General features: G+C 40.0%; 1 protein-coding gene across 1 annotated transcript; it reads left to right on the forward strand.

Annotated features, from left to right (window-relative positions):
• The first annotated feature begins 1,320 nt into the window (after positions 1-1,320).
• LOC130965914 (uncharacterized) lies at positions 1,321-3,651 on the forward strand. The gene is made up of 3 exons (XM_057890671.1): positions 1,321-1,909; positions 2,096-2,976; positions 3,322-3,651. Exons 1-3 carry the CDS (start codon positions 1,321-1,323, stop codon positions 3,649-3,651), a joined length of 1,800 nt encoding a protein of 599 aa, XP_057746654.1.
• The last annotated feature ends 14,457 nt before the right edge of the window (positions 3,652-18,108 follow it).

Genomic DNA, 18,108 nt, shown 5'->3' on the forward strand with positions numbered 1-18,108 from the left:
TTGCAAGCAAAGGATGCACTAATTCGGCTAGGAAGAGATCCTATCGGAGATCTCATTCCTCCCCAAGGACTACAAGGCAAGCGACTGCAACCTTGACGACCCAGTGGTCATCTCTGCACAAGTCGGAGAGCCATTGGTAAAGAAAGTCCTGATGGACCCAGGGAGCAGTGCAGACGTACTATTCTACTCAACATTTTAGAAAATGAAGCTAAGTGACAAAGCCCTCCAACCATCATCTGGGGAACTGGTAAGTTTCTCAGGTGAGCGAGTTCTTATTCCAAGGTTATATCTGGTTACAAACCACGCTTGGCAATTACCCTGACTGTAAAATCATAGACATACAATACTTAGTCGTTGATTGCAAAAGTCCTTACAATATAATTCTAGGAAAACACTCCTTGAATGCTTTCAACGCTATTATTTCCACCGTGCTATTATGTGTTAACTTTCTTTCGCAAGATAACAAAGTAGTTACAATTCATAAAGATCAAAGGGAGGCCAGGCAGTGCTATAATGCCAGCCTAAAAAATGAATATTCAAGACAACCTGAACAACAGCACGTCCAAGCAGTATACAACTCAGAACAGTTACCCCCATTAGCTAACCTAGATCCTCGGACCAACCACCAAGAGCGATCGATGCTGACATATGACCTCACAAAGGTTCAACTAACAGCCGAGGAGGGTAAATATACATACCTCGGCAACGCATTGAAGGACGAAGAGCGAGAACAACTGGCCGAGCTATTAAGACAAAACATCGACCTATTTGCATGGACTCCAGCAGACATGTCAAGAATAGATCCTAACGTCATCTGCCACAAGCTGGCAATCAATCCATTGATCCGACCTATAGCTCAGAAAAAAAAGACACCTTGGCACAGATAAAAGGGCAGCCTCTCTGGAAGAAACCCAAAAGCTCCTCAATGCTGGATTCATAAAAGAGCTTAGATACACTAGCTGGTTAGCCAACGTGGTAATGGTTAAAAAGAATAACGGTAGGTGGAGGATGTGTGTGGACTACACAGAACTTAATAAGGCCTGTCCAAAGGACGCATACCCCCTACCATGAATCGATAAACTATTTGACAGATCTTTCGGATTTCAATGTTTAAGCTTTATGGATGCTTATTCTGGTTACAACTAAATACTAATGCATTCAGCTGACCAGGATAAGACTGCTTTTATTACTAACAATAGAAATTTTTTCTATAAGGTTATGTCGTTCGGACTAAAAAATGCAGGTGCAACACATCAAAGACTCATGGATAAAATCTTTTCAAACCAAATTGGTCGAAATATAGAAGTCTATGTTAACGACATGGTGGAAAAAACACTGCATGCGACGAACCACATTAAAGACTTAAAGGAGATATTTCAACAACTTCGAACATACAACATGAAACTCAATCCCAAAAAATGCGCTTTTGGAGTACAAGGAGGGAAATTCCTCAGCTTCATACTCACCTGCCGAGGTATTGAAGCCAACCCTGAAAAATACCAAGCGATACTGAACATGAGAAGCCCAAGGACGGTCAAAGAGGTTCAACAATTTACTAGTCGGCTAGCAGCATTGTCTCAATTTTTGCTTTGTATAGCTCACCGATCGCATCACTTCTTCAAGGCGCTAAGGAAACAGGAAAAATTTGAATGGTCTGAGGAATGCGAAAAAGCCTTCACCGAACTCAAAACCATTCTTTCAAAACCACCTATACTTCACAAACTGGAATTGGGTAAATTGCTATACCTCTATTTATCTGTTACTAATCATGCTATCAGTTCTGTCTTGGTAACAGAAACAGGAAAGCAACACCATCCAGTATACTTCATCAGCAAGTCTCTCCAACAAGCTGAAGTCAGATACCCGAGGATAGAAAAACTCGCATTGGCCTTAATAATAATGGCCAGACGTTTGTGGTACTATTTTCAGAGTCATACCATTATAGTAAAAACAGATCAGTCCCTCCGTCAAGTTCTGGCAAAACCCGAGCTTGACGAAAGACTCATCAAATGGTCAATCAAACTATCTGAGTATGACATCCAGTACCAATCACGAGGAGCTATAAAGTCTTAAGCGCTGGCTAATTTCATTGCAGAGCTGACGCTAGACAAATCCAGTCCAACCATATCTAATTGGACGCTATACGTCGATGAGGCTTCGAACAACAAGGGTTCTGGAGCTGGAATTCTGCTTGAAGACGAACAAGGGACAGCTCTAGAGCAATCCCTACAATTTACCTTCCATGCAAGCAATAACCAGGCAGAATACGAGGCACTAATAGCAAGACTAAAGCTAGCCCACACAATGGGCATAACACAACTAAGCATCAAATGCGATTCCCTACTCGTGGTGCAACAGATAACAGGTAATTTTCAGGTAAAAGATCCACTGTTAGAAAAATATAATGCTATTGTCAATAACCTTATTGGTGGTTTCCAAAATTTCAATATTTCCCATATACCTCGAGAACAAAACGATAAAGCTGATATTCTTTCGAAATTGGCAACAACTAGGAGTCAAACTAAAACTCCGACCTTATCTCAACTAACACTTGATGAACCTAGTGTTATGCTAACAGCAATTTCGAGTATTTCACAGGAAGAAGAGTGGCGAAAACCTTTCGTACACTATCTACAAACAGGACAAATACCTGACGACGTTCAAAATAAGAGAAAGTTCAAAAGAAGAGTGAGTTTCTACACACTACTTGGCTACGAATTATACAAGCGAGGTTTCACTAGACCTCTTCTAAAATGCCTAGATACTACGGATGCCAAGTTAGCCATGGATGAGGTACACGAAGGCGTTTGTGGAACGCGTATAGGAGGACAAAGTTTAGCTTCCAAGATCCTTCGAGCAAGCTACTACTGGCCAACTTTGCAACAAGATTGCATACATAAAGTTCAACATTTTGACCACTACCAATGTCATGCACCAGTCATCCATAACCCAGCCGAGCAGTTGCATTCATCAGAGGTAAGCTGGCTGTTCAATAAGTGGGGGCTGGACATCCTCGGACTTTTCCCACTAGCATCACGGCAGGTTAAATTTTTAATTGTTGCTATTGACTATTTTACAAAATGAATAGAGGCAATACCATTGGCAAAAATAACTTCCGAAAAAATGATATTTTTTGTACAAAGAAACATACTCTGTAGATTTGGTATCCCTCAATCCATTATAACTGATAATGGTAGACAATTTATAGATAAAAAATTCACAACTTTCTTACAAAATTTCAAAATAGTTCAACAGTTCTCATTTGTAGAACACCCACAGACTAACGGTCTAGCTGAGGCTACCAATAAGATTATCCTATAGGGGCTCAGGAAGAAGCTTGAAGATTCCAAAGGAGAATGGGCTGAGCTCATCCCAGAAGTACTATGGAGCTATAATACAATAGAGCAATCCTCAAAGAAGGAAATCCCTTTCAGGTTGGTGTATGGATGTGTTGCCATGCTACCTGTCAAAATCTCCTTACAATCTCCCAGAACTGCAAGCGTCAATGAAGACGACAACATTGAAAACAGAAGAACCGAGCTTGACCTCGTCGAAGAAAATCGAAACAAGTCAGCACTTCAACAACTCACAGCAAAACGAGCTATAGCTTGGAAGTACAACAAGAAACTCAAGTCAAGAACATTCTTATAGGGCGACCTCGTTCTCAGGAAAATAGAAGACGTACAAAATCCACCAGGACACGGAAGCTAAGCGCCAATTGGGAAGGCCCATTCCGGATTTGCAAAGTCATCAGCAAAGGAGCATACAAAATACAAACATTTGATGGCACAATACTACCAAATAATTGGAACATTTCTTCTTTAAAACTGTATTATAGTTAGTCTATAAGTCGGACACAGTGATGCACTCTTTTTCCTACTACCAGATTTTATCCTTAAGTTGGATTTTGTTAGAGAGGTTTTAATGAGGCACACCACCCTGCACCCTTACAATTACTAAATTCATAATACAATAACTGTTAGTTACTTCGTACATCTATTTTCTATCCTACTCGGCCGAGTAATTTAAACAAAATACTACTAAACTCATGCAATGAGTATTCAAAAAGGTTTTCAAGTCAGAAAACCACACAACTTACTAAACATGCATCAACATTCAACCAAATTATACCAGTAACAAACGTTTTTCGGCTAAGTAAGCCAGCAAACAACATCAAAATAGTTTTTGGCTATAAGCCATAAGTTTCACAATCATACAAAAGATAAACAATATACAACTACTAATTTATCACATAAGTTCATGGGGCATCTGGGTTCTCACCCTCCCCCTCAATACCATCTTCATCATCCTCAACTAACTCCTCGCCAACAACAACCTTACACGGATCCATTGCAGACAAATCAGCAGCAGGCGCCAGAAGTTTCGCTTGCTCAACAACCGTCTTAAATCCAACAGCGAACACCTCGAGGTTGTGGTCTTCTTTGTCAGTCTCGAGCTTTTTCTTCTCAGCAACCAGCACAGTCAGCCTAGCCTCTAAAACAGTTTTTTCTTCATCAAACTTCTTTCTGACATTCTCGGCAGCAGTTAGCTTCTCTTGCAAAGAGTCCACCAAATCCAAAGTAGTGCAAAGTTTGTTACCTTTATCCAAATTATCCTGCATCAGCTGGTCCACATCAGCTTTGTCAAATAAGTCCCTAGCATGTTTTAACTCTTGAGTTCGGCCGATAGACATCAGCCGAGCTCCTATCACCTGAAACAACAAACAATCAAATCAAACCAGCACAAACTAACATTGCAAAGGAAAGACGAACAAAGATATCATACCTAAAGATATTGACAAACGCCAATGTCACCAACGTCCTGAACCACTCTGATATCAGCGGGACTTTGACAATATTCATCGGCAACCATCGACAGAAGAAAATGCTCACTCCATAGTGAGGTGAGATCGTTATCTCCTTTATAACCATGTAGTGCCTTTTGATTTTCGGTAAACCTCTTTACCTGATCCAAGTCGACCTCCTTCCCGCCAAATTTGTCACCAACCAAATTCACCACCTTTTCTTTCTTGCCATCTCCCCTCTTTCGCTTATAATTTACTTTCCTAGTAGGAGAGGGCTGATTAACCTCGGCTCTTTTCTCAGCCTTCGCATTACTACTAGACCCTTCTTTATCCATGTTCTTCGCTCAGAAGAATACCCTCAAACTGCTCGATGTCACTTTCGGAGCCTTCTCAACTGCAAAAATACCAATACAAGAGAAACCTCAAAAACCATAAAACAAACCAGACAAGTCCAAACAAAATTTTTACCTATGTACTCTGAAACAACATCTTTATCAAACTCCCACTCAAGAAGTTCCATAACAAACAACAAACCGGAAGAGGAAACATTGTTAACTAAAAATTCCACCATCATCTCGTTTCTATATTCCATCTCATCCATCCCCAATATCTGCTTAGGTGTAGAACACCAAAATAAAGGAAACTTCTCCAGCAAACAGTCATCAACATTGACTTAAACCCCTTATAAGACGACTTATACAAACTAAAGACGGCTCGACCAGGAGCACTCGCCAAGTTCAACTATCCACCCCTTTTTCACACCTTTACACTAGAAGAGAGCAAAAATACCTCCAGCAATGGTTCGGATTCAAGGTACTCCATTAACACCTCAAATGCCCTAACAAAATACCATGAATTTGGGTGCAATTGAGAAGGCGCACACTTAAGCTGCATCAACACTCTACGTTCAAACTCAATGAACAAAAATCTAACACCAAGGTCTACAAAAATGCAATTGTACATGAAAAAAAACTCAAATCCTTCACCACGGTGGTATACGCGGTCATCAGCATTACAAGGCAAAAATTTAATATTAATACCCCCACCCTCCCTAACCCACGAAGACGCTAAGCCTAACTGAGTCACGCTCTGCTCATCATCGTACACAGAAGACCATCCCCTCACCAATTCCGCTACCCATGCAAAAAGAATCATTAGGATCCCAAACCCACACATCTTCAACAATTTTATCTTTTTCATCAGCCGCAATTTCCTTTTTACCCTGACCCCTAACATTCCTCCCTATCACAACCTTCTTCCCTTTCTCCATCCCAAAAGACACAATAAACGAATAAAATGAAAAGAAACTAAGTGAGAGTAACAAACCTTTCTTGCTCATCTTCACCAAATACACAGAAAAAAAGACCCAAAACGAATAATCAAGAGTCCAACAAAAACTACCCATAGAAGGTAAACAGTTTGCGACAAAAAAGGGATAGTGAAATTTTGATTTGATCTAAAATTTGCTCCCAACGAAGTGTATAGATAGAATTCGTGCACACCCAGTGTCCATGCCGTCAGATCCTCCAGATAATCTTTCAAAGTGACATAATGAAGACAAGAGATTTACTGTTAAGTCCGCTTATAAGGCCCTGAGTTCCCTCCAGCAAGTAGCAACAATGTATGGATGAAGATTTGGAAATGGAGAGGCACACAATGAATTAAAACTTTCATGTGTGATGCGGTGTTTTATAAACCACAGACTAACTAGTAAGTGCACCAGGTCGTACCAAGTAATACCTTACGTGAGTAAGGGTCGATCCCACGAGGATTGATGGACTAAGCAACAATAGTGTTTGATAGACTTAGTTAGACAAACAGAAAATAGTGTTTGGAAGTTCAAAAGCATTAACAGTAAATTTGGAATATTAAAGACACGCAGATAAATAAGTTGGGAATAAAATATTAAGAAAACAGTTAAGGTTTCAGAGTTATCTATTTTTCCGGATTAATTTTTCTTACTAACTAATTTAATCATGCAAGATTTAATTCATGGCAAACTATATGTGACTAGACCCTAATTCCTTAGACCTTCCTAGTCTCCTCTAAAATTCATTAACTGCCAATTCCTTGGTCAATTAATTTCAATTAGAAGGTGATGATCAAATTCCAGTTCATATGCCACAAGAATCCTAATTATTCCAAAATAAGGGGATTATATGTCACGTATCCCGTTAAATACAAACAATTAGAAATTCAGGATAATATGTTTTCAAGCAGTTGTTCAAGTAAAGAGCTTTTCCAAGTTTTACAAGAACTCAATTAGAACATGGGTCACACTTCCGTTCCACCCAAATTCATAAAATAAAGAACAAAAACAATTATTGAAATATAAATCAAAACATAGATTAAATTAGAAAGATCAAACGAATCAATCCATACAAATAGACAGAGCTCATAACCTTAACAATGAAGGATTAGTTGCTCATGGTTCAGAGAAGAAAACTAGGATTTTGGTAAAATGTACCGAGTTCCCATCTGATGGCATCTAAATTCCTATTTATAACTGATCTTAATGAATTTAAAATCTAATTATCTAAAATTAAAAATAATATCTTTTCCTAAAAATAATATTTGAATTTAAATTCGAATTAATTAACAAGTCTTCAACTGATGGGTGGGGACCACTTGATTTGTCCATTCAGTAGCTTCTAATCTGTGTTTTCTGGGCTGGAAACTAGGTCAAAACAGTCCAGAAATTGCCCCCAGCATTTTTCTGTGTTTTTCTCCACGTGGCGCATGTCACGCGTACGCGTCGATGGTCTTTTCTGCTATTCACGCGGACGCGTCGGTCACGCGCACGCGTCGCTGAGCAAATCTTTAATTCACGCGTACACGTCAGTCACGCGCACGCGTCGCCATGGATACCTCTAAATCACGCGCACGCGTCAGGCACGCGTGCACGTCGCTCCTCGCAGCCATCTCCTTTGATTCTTGTGCTGCAAAAACTCTATCAAATCCAGCCGAATGCTACCTAAAATAAACAGTATTGCACAAAACTCAAAATAGCATCTATAGTGGCTAAAATATAATTAATTCTTGATTAAACTCAACAAAATCCATGCAAATTCACTAGGAAAAGATAGAAAAGATGCTCATGCATCACAGCACCAAACTTGAACTGTTGCTTGTCCTCAAGCAACCAAAACTAACATAGGCTTAGGATGTGAATTTGCATGAGAATGAGAGTTCGATTAAGCTCATGTCTCTTTTTATAGTGGGGTTTATAACTGTAATCCTGATTAGGTTTGGCATCTCACTCTCCTTTGAATCAGGAGGATGTCATTGTCATTCAGAATTAGAATCCTGATAATATTATGAATTCTCTGATCTTTATATTTCAGTTTGATCCTTGAACACAGCAAAATTTAGTTCAATTTATTTTTCTTTGGTGCTTTGCACCTTGAGCCTAGCCATGACTTTAAATGTTTTTTCCCAAGGATTACTTGACACAGAAACACCACAAGCACTTAACTGGGAGACTCTCTTTGAGTCTTGATTTTTCTTTCAGTTACTCCCAGACAGTGGTGCTCAAAGCCTTTGGCATACTCTGTTAAACGCACTTGGTCTCGACTCTAAGTGTTCTGTCTGATGAATTGATTTTTGACGGTTTAGAATTTCACTAATGAATTCTCGTCGTAAAGTATAGTTTCTAAACCAAACAATAATCCTTTCATACAAAAAGTTGTTTGTCACTAGTACAAACCCCTAAAATTTATAAACCGAAGTATTCAAACCTCGGGTCGTTCTCCCTAGGAATTACAATAAAGTGTTTTGTTATTGGTTTGAGTTGTTTTGGGGTTTTGATAAGAGGCATGAAAGTAAATGGCAATGAAAATAAACTAACAACTATAAAAGGCTCTTGGCAAGATATGAGAACTAGAAGTCCTATCCTAGCTATCCTTCTCAATTGTGATGAGAATTGTGTATTGCTCCCACTTAGTTAACCTCTACCGTGAAGGAAAGTCAAGTGGATGAATCAATTTGATTCCTCAAGTCCTAATCAACTCCTAAAGGAAAGACTAGCTTTAGAGGCATTCAAGTCAATTAGCAACTTCTAATTATCAACCAACAAAAGAATTAGATAACTCAAGAGTCACTAATTACTCTTCCTAGGCCAAGAGGAACAAAACCTACACTATATCTAGAAGAGACATTTCATCAAACACATAGAGTGCAATACAAGTAAACATTATTAAATGCAAGAACTAAAGGAATCTACAACTACAAAAAACAAGAGATCAACAATAGGAAAGCAATGAAGAACAATTATTATGAATTACCTCTTATTGAATTGAAAGAAAATGGAATTAACAATAGTAGATCTACAACAAAGCATAAGAACAACATAAAGAAAATTACAACAAAGGAGTAGAATAAGATGAATGTAGCAACAAAGAATCGAAAGGTAGAAGTAGAAGAAAGCAAAGATTAAAACCTAGATCTAAGAACTAAACCTAATCCTAATCCTAATTCTAGAGAGAAGTGAGAGCTTCTCTCTCTAGAAACTAACTCTAAACTAATCCTAATGAGTGTGTATTTTTTTCATTAATTGATTCTTGATGCCTTCCCCTTAATCCTTCATCCTTATATTCCTCTTCCTTAGCAATTGGCGCCAAAAATGGGTTCAGAAACCCTCTCCAATCGCCAGGCACGTGTTGCATTAGTGAGGTCATGTGCCATCATCGACGCGTGCGCGCACGGTACGCGTGCGCGTCCTTGGCCTGTTTCGCAATGTGCGCGCAAGTGCCTTGTGCGCGTGCGCGTGCATGGCCTAGATCAATTCTTTGGCTTTTTGTGCTTCTCTCCACTTGCATGCTTCCTTCCTTGCCTCCTTTGATCCATGCCTAGCCTATTTCAATCCTGGAGTTACTAGCAAACATATCAAGGCATCTTATGGAATCAAAGAGAAACTAGAATTCATCAAAATAAGGCTTAAAAAGCATGTTTTTACACTTAGGCACAAATACGGGAGAGATTACAAAATCATGCTAATTCATAGGCTAAATGTGACAAAAGGTTATCAAAATACCCTAAATTCAATACAAAATAAACCTTCAAATTGGGGTTTGTCAACCTCCCCACACTTAAACCTTAGCATGTCCTCATGCTAAAATAAGAAAGAACTAAGGGGTATGACATTTATTACATGCAACTAAACTATATGAATCCTATCTAAATGCAATTATCTAAGCAAATAGAAATGCTTAGTTCAAACAAATTAATTCCCAAGAGAGCATGTGTAAGCACAAGAGCTAGGCAATAGGAATTAAGTCCAAACCACAATTGTATTGAATTATCAAAAAGAGTTCAAAATTGCAAGAATATAGATAATATGGGTGAATACATGTAATTGAACTTTTGAACCCTCACCGGATGTGTATCCGCTCTATTCACTCAAGTGTTTAAGGGTTAATTCACTCAATTCTCTTCTATTCAAGCTTTCCAAAATTTGATTTCCTTCTAACAATCAACATTTATTCAATGCATGCATACATTTATCATGAGGTCTTTCAATTAGGTTGTAATGGGGTTAGGGTCAAGGTAGGATCATATATGATTTGTGGACTTAGGATTTGAATCTTTGATTAGCATAGACTTTCCCACCTAACTATATAATGACTTATACAAATTCAAACTATTCTAACTACCCATTCTTCACTTTTTCTTACATACTCATGCATTCTTATTTGATTCATAACACTTATGCATTGATTCCTTTTTATTGACTTCACTTTGGGGCATTTTGTCTCCTTTTATTATTTTTTTCTTTCTTTTTCTATATACAATTTTTTTCTTTCTTTTCTTTTTTTTTTCACTTTTATTTCTTTTTCTTTCATTTTCCTTTTTTCTTTCGAACTATCTACAAGAGCATCAATGCATAAGGTCTATACATTTAATCAATACATGAATATGTACCCAATTCCTAAACATAAAAGTGTACTACCCCTTTTTATCCCATCCAATGTTCCCAAACCTCACCAACTTCGAATAATAAACACTTTTCACTAGCCTAGGCTAATCAAAGATCCAAACAAGGACTTTCATTGGTTTTCCGCCTTGGGCTTGTAATGTGCTTAAAATGAGAATAATTTGGTTAAGCATAGGCTCAAATTGGCTAACAATGGAGAGTAAAAGGTAAGCTATTTGGGTAAGTGGGCTAATAAAATAATGGCCTCAATCATATAAATGCATAAATACAAGAAATAGATGGATATATAGAATCAAGCAAATCAAGGATCACAATCATAGAAAGAGAACAATTTTACACAAGAATGGAAAATAAGTGGTTATAAAATGTAACCACATCAATAGGCTCAAGTCTCACAAGCTTGTGTTCTTAATTCAATACATGTTTCACAAAGTATGAAATTCAAGCAAGTTTCACCAAAAATTTTCTTCCAATCAATTGGGTTAATGCCTTATATTTAAAATTCTTGAAAAGTCTCAATGTTTGACTAAGCATTGTTGTGATTGAAAAGTTCAAAAATTTTCTTAGTTCACCCTTTTCTTTTTCACTTAAAACCAATTTCTTATGCAAAAAGGGTGACTAAGTATTTGCAATTCAAAGTATGATTTCTAATCACAACCACAAACTAAAAAGAAAGATATGCAAAAATGTATAAAGAAAAATGTATAAAGATATGAAAGCTATCATCTAAAATATCTAAAAATATCCAAAAGCATGAAAGTATCTAAAATCCAAAATAAGCAATAAAAGTATCCAAAGTAAACTAAAAATGCATCAAAATATATACAAAAGATGTGCAAAATAAGATAACTAGGCCGAAAAGTTCACCGGTTCCCAAATAATGCTACCGGTGCCCTCCCCACACTTAGAACCAAGCATCGTTCTCGATGCTAAACCGGAGGATCAGTGGGGGGTACAACGATAGGCTCTGGCTCTGGCTCTGGGACCGGCTCCTCATGAGTCTGTGGTGGCTCTGTAGTGTCAGGGGCATCCTGCTGAACTGGTGCCTCCGCATCCTCCTCTTGACAATCCTGCTCATCGGAGGCCGGAGAATCGGGAAGCGGGGGTAACTCAGCACCCAGGGAAATAAGTGCCTGGTCCATCCGATCTAGTCGACGTCTGACATGGAGTCTCTCACGCTCGAGGAATCGGAATAGACGCTGGACCAGTAGGTAAGTAGGCTCAGGTACTGCAGGAGGAACTGTAGATGCAGATGGAGCTGCGGCTGTAGAAGAAGATGGGGCTGCTGTAGGGGTTGATGGTGAAGGTGTCCCCACTACTGCTCTGGCCCTAGAACGGCGTCTAGCAGGGGGCCTCTCATGCACCCAACCACCCCAGGGAATGGTAATCTCTCTGTCATCTGCATCAGGGGGTGGTGGTCGTACATCATCATCTAACCATGGGACCTCAGCTAGGGCCGCCATACTCGTGACCAAAGTAGGAAATGGGAGTAGGCCACGAATATGCGCCCGCCACATACACTGTCAGATAAGTCGAGGAAAAGAGACATCCTTCCCCTCCATAACACACCCAATCAGCAGGAGCATCTCCATGGGGATCTAAGAGAAGTGGGTGGTAGGCAGGACGTAGTGGGCAAAGATCATCTGTCAAGTCCTGGCCTCTCTGGTCAAGTGAGCAAATAACATCCCCTTAGGCTTGGTGTTCGTCGCATCCATGACCCAACTAGCATCAGGTAACCCAATCACGGGCCTAAGCGTCATAATCAAAAGTCATGGTATGGATGGCTATCTCTGCCTGCTGATGGGCACACGTGTCATCAGGAATGTGCCGACACTGTAATGCCTCCGCTATAGCCGTCTCAGTAATCATAATCTCTCTACCCCTCACCTGAACCGAATCCAAAGTCGGACGGAAGAAGTTGCAGTAGAATTCCTTCACCCAAGATATATTGATATCCCCCAAATCTCGGTCAACAAAGTCTATGCCTAGCTCAAGGATCCGACCAGTAATCGACCTTCTCACATCATTAGGTAGGAGCAATTTCTTCTCAATATTCAGCTTTGTTGTTCGATATTTAGAAAATCGAAGCTCATAGTAAAGATTGGGGAATTTGGCTGGATCGGTAGAAGGTAACTGCTGATTTGCTTTTTCCTCATCGTTTAAAGGATTCTTAGCATAATGCTTGTAGATGGAGGGAATAGAGGGTGTAGAGTGCTTTCTTTTCTTAGAAGAGGTGGCAGTGGCTATAGCCTTTCCTTTATCCGACATCCTGAAAAAGAATATGATAGTATATAAGCAATAAAACACTTAGCATGTAACAAAGAAGGCATGTTCAGGATACAATTGTCAAATAACAATCATGATGTTGCAATGAATATGCAAAAGTGAACAAGTAAACCAAGAATGCAAGCTTCATTAAAGACGACAACTCATATTCAAAAGGCAATAATATTATCATATTTTTGAAAGAATTGTTAAAGAGGGTTAAAGGTGAGTGGAAGTTAGATGGTTAAAGAAATTAGTGAGTTAGAAAAGTGGATTAGTGATATGATGATATATAGGCTCAATTAAAAGAGAAGTTGCGGTTCATGTTCACAATAATTGTGCAAATCCGGGAAGTCAAAAGGAAACGGAAATTTGCCCAAAATTGAAATAAAGACCAAAATGAGACTAATTTCCTTGAAAATCGGGCAGCATTCCGGCTTAAAATTGGACATTCCCGGATAGCAAAATAGCACAATTAGCATAGAAAACAACACCAATTAAGCACAACGGTAGTGAAATAGTATGCAGGCAGCACAATTTGCACAAAACAGCAATTCCAAAAAGCAGTATACACACCTAAGGAAACAGACAGCACATAGGCACATACAGAGCACTTATCAGGCCTAGAATCCTCTATCCAGTCCTAGCTACCTAACCGCAGATATTTCTATCTAACCTAACATGCAACATTTGAATTCAAACTAACTAACAGACAAATAACAGTAAGTAATAGAAACGAAAAATTAAAACAAGCAGAGTTGGTACAAGAACCTGGGGGCAGAGGAACTAAGAATGGAAAGGAAATGGGGAGTAGGGCAACAGAATCAGAAGTCGCGCCGCCGTGAACGGTGGCGGTTATGGCTGAAGAGCAGCGGCGGTGGTTGCTGCGGTTGTGGGTGTTCGGGCAGGGGTGGATGGACGAGAGAAAGAGGACGTGGACAATTGGGGTGATGGCGAGAGAAGGGGTTGGCCGTGCGGTGGTGGCTGGCGGAGCAGCGGCGGTTATGGAGGGGAGGAAGAAGAAAAAAAAAAGAAAATGGGGAGGGAGAAGAAAGAAGTGCGCTGCGGCGCAACGCTCTTCGCGTCTTAGGGTTCCCATTTTTTTGAATCGACGCGAGCGTGCACCTTGCGCGTCCGCGTATATTGATGAAAATTGGGGACCCATGCATGCGCGTACAACGCGCTCAAGCGTGGATGATCAAAATAGGCGAGGACGCGTGCGCATACCATGCGCGCACGCATGCTTAGAGTTGGGCTAGGGGCTTAGAGGTGGCCCAGGTGAGGCCTAACTCTCTGGAAAATGGCCTAGAGGTTGCGCTACCAGACCTGCGCGCACGCGGCATGTACGCGTCCGCATGCATTGAGGAAAATGGAGGTCCATGCGTGAGCGTGCAGTGCGCTCGAGCGCGGGTTGGCAGATTAGGCAAGGGCGCGTGCGCGTACAGTGCGCGCACGCGTACATGAGGTTGGGCCTGAGGCTTAGAGTGGGCTTGAGGCACGCCCAACTCTCGGGTCAGAAGCCTAGAGTGGTGGCAGCACGCAAGGACGCGCGCGCGGCAAGTGTGCGTCCGCGTGAATTGACGATTTGTGACAAGATGGGCGCACACGCGGCAAGTGCGCATCCGCGCGAATCGAGTTGGGCCAGGGGTTTAAGGATGGCCCAGAACTGGCTCAACTCTCTGGGGCTTGGCTCAAAAACTTGCATCAGCGAATCGACGCGGACGCGGCAGGTGCGCGTCCGCGTACATGTCCTTGTTCGCATGATCGGCGCGCACGCACATAGTGCGCGTCCGCGCGGGTCAGGTTGGGCTCAGGGCATAATGTTTGCCCAAGAGAGGCCCAACTCTCGGGTACGTGGGCGATGTTGTATCAACTCAGGGACGCGTGCGCGTACATGGTGCGCGCGCGTCCACACCCTTTTTTTTTTTCGAAGACAAATCTGCTCCCTATACTGTTCACAACTCCTTATTCAATCAACCATCATACAATTCACCAAAAATGCAATTTGATATTATTCATCTACTACTAAACACAACATACATGTGACTAAGCTAACAATTAAGTTGTACAAACAAATTTTGTATGAAACATCTACCTACAATGGCAACTCAAGTCACTTATTAAGCAAATTCAAAAGAGAGTGGAAAGAGTTTACCATGGTGGGGTGTCTCCCACCTAGCACTTTTAGTTTAAGTCCTTAAGTTGGACATTTTGAGATGCTTGTTGTCATGGTGGCTTATGTTTGTACTCATCCTTGAATCTCCAAGGATCTTTGCTCATCAATTGGTTGACAGAATTTCCAACCATCTTCATCAAGCTTGGGCAAAGTTCCACCCAAGATATGAGTCCCCATAGTTGGTCTTCACATAGCGAACCGGGATCCCATATCTTATCTTCACATCCGTCCGTTAGTTGAGTTTCATGATTTTGTCGGATGAGCGGTTGACATAAGGGTGATTGACACATAGAATTCTCTTTATTCCACCAATACTTTCTTCTAGACCCATATATGGTGATTCTTGTCCCAACATCATCCCTATACCTTGAAGCTTTCACCTTGATGAGCCTCATTTCTAACTTGCAACCACTACACAACTCATTCTTGCTTTTAGTTCCACAAAGAGCTCTAAGTTGACCATCATTTTCAATTAAACCATATTCAAGTGAGAAAGTAAAGCTTAGGGATAGAAATTTTACCCACTTGAATGTTGTATTGGGTGGTAACTCGGGAAGGGAGGCTTCCCCACACTTAGACAATGCAAGGCCCACTTCCTTCTGCTCTTCTTTGTGTATTTACACCTCTTCATAAGCTTCTTCAATTTCAACCTCTTCCCTTTTTTCACTTGGCTTGGTGTTGTCTTCAAAAACTGCATCTTGCCCAATGGGAGGCGATTCAATTTGGGATAGGAATTCGTTGATGAATGAATCCATCTCTTGATCAACCTTTTCATATTCTTCAATTTCAATATACACCATGCCATTTTCGCTTTCCTTGGGAGGTTGTGCACACTTTTTTATAGTTTCAACTTCATGTCCAATGGGAGAGAATTCCCTTGTAGAGAGAAATTCATCCATGATTGAATCCATCTCTTGATAAGCCTCTTCCAAGTCTCCGACTATGATATGCCTTGGAGGTTGCGCACCCTCCTCAACATCAATTTCAAGCTTCTTGGAAGAGTGCTCCATGATGCTACATTTTCATGGACTTTCAACATCTCCTAAATCTTCAACCACTTCTTCCTTTTCTTCAATGATCGTAGGCTCCTCCAATTGTTCCAACACAAAATTCGACTCCTCCTTCTCCACCGGATTTTCCACTTTCTCCTTCATGCTTTGTTCTTCTTTTGACTTTTCACATGGGGCTACGGAAGCACCTTGAGTGTTCAAGCATTGGTAGGCTAAGGTAGACACTACCTTGGTTAAGTTGGTCACAAACTCAAGTGTATCCCGCTTCATGACCTCTTGTCCTTGAAGTAACAAAGCGAGAGAATCGTCTATTGGGGCTTGTGGTGGGTAGGAAGGTTCATCATTTTGGAGAGAGGGTTCATAATAGGAAGGTGGTTCTTCTTGGTAAGGTTGTGGAGATTGTGTGTATTGAGGTGGTTCTTGGGGGTAATCTTGATAGGGTTGTGGTGGTTCTAAGGGTTCTTGCTCATAATGGTCATAAGAGTATGGTATGGGGATTTGGTCATATGATGGATATGGATCATAGGGCGGTGTTTGGTAATGAAAGGCTTGTGAGAATGGTTGAGGTTCATGTTGAGGATAGGATTCATAGGCATATGATTGTGGTTGTCGAGTGTCACAAAAAGAGTCATCATAGCCGTTAAATTGACATGCATTAGGATGGGAATTATACCTATAAGTATCCGAGGTTGTTGCCAATAGGAGTGATCAATTCCTTGAGGCTCCTCCCATCTTTGTTGGTTCCATCCATGGTACATGTTACCATTAAAGTCCACATTTCCTACAACACAATTAGAACCAAACTCAAAGCCAAAGTGAGAATTCATAACGAGAGAACAAAATAAAACTAACAAAAATTAAGAAACAAACAAAAGATAAACCTATTCACAATCTTCACATATGTACAATAACCAATAACATAACACCATTGCAATTCCCCGGCAATGGCGCCATTTTGATGAATTGATTTTTGACAGTTTAGAATTTCACTAATGAATTCTCGTCGTAAAGTATAGTTTCTAAACCAAACAATAATCCTTTCATACAAAAAGTTGTTTGTCACTAGTACAAACCCCTAAAATTTATAAACCGAAGTATTCAAACCTCGGGTCGTTCTCCCTAGGAATTACAATAAAGTGTTTTGTTATTAGTTTGAGTTGTTTTGGGGTTTTGATAAGAGGCATGAAAGTAAATGGCAATGAAAATAAACTAACAACTATAAAAGGCTCTTGGCAAGATATGAGAACTAGAAGTCCTATCCTAGCTATCCTTCTCAATTGTGATGAGAATTGTGTATTGCTCCCACTTAGTTAACCTCTACCGTGAAGGAAAGTCAAGTGGATGAATCAATTTGATTCCTCAAGTCCTAATCAACTCCTAAAGGAAAGACTAGCTTTAGAGGCATTCAAGTCAATTAGCAACTTCTAATTATCAACCAACAAAAGAATTAGATAACTCAAGAGTCACTAATTACTCTTCCTAGGCCAAGAGGAACAAAACCTACACTATATCTAGAAGAGACATTTCATCAAACACATAGAGTGCAATACAAGTAAACATTATTAAATGCAAGAACTAAAGGAATCTACAACTACAAAAAACAAGAGATCAACAATAGGAAAGCAATGAAGAACAATTATTATGAATTACCTCTTATTGAATTGAAAGAAAATGGAAGTAACAATAGTAGATCTACAACAAAGCATAAGAACAACATAAAGGAAATTACAACAAAGGAGTAGAATAAGATGAATGTAGCAACAAAGAATTGAAAGGTAGAAGTAGAAGAAAGCAAAGATTAAAACCTAGATCTAAGAACTAAACCTAATCCTAATCCTAATTCTAGAGAGAGGTGAGAGCTTCTCTCTCTAGAAACTAACTCTAAACTAATCCTAATGAGTGTGTATTTTTTTCATTAATT

Source organism: Arachis stenosperma, chromosome 3, assembly GCF_014773155.1.
Source record: "Arachis stenosperma cultivar V10309 chromosome 3, arast.V10309.gnm1.PFL2, whole genome shotgun sequence".
Classification (NCBI taxonomy): domain Eukaryota; kingdom Viridiplantae; phylum Streptophyta; class Magnoliopsida; order Fabales; family Fabaceae; genus Arachis; species Arachis stenosperma.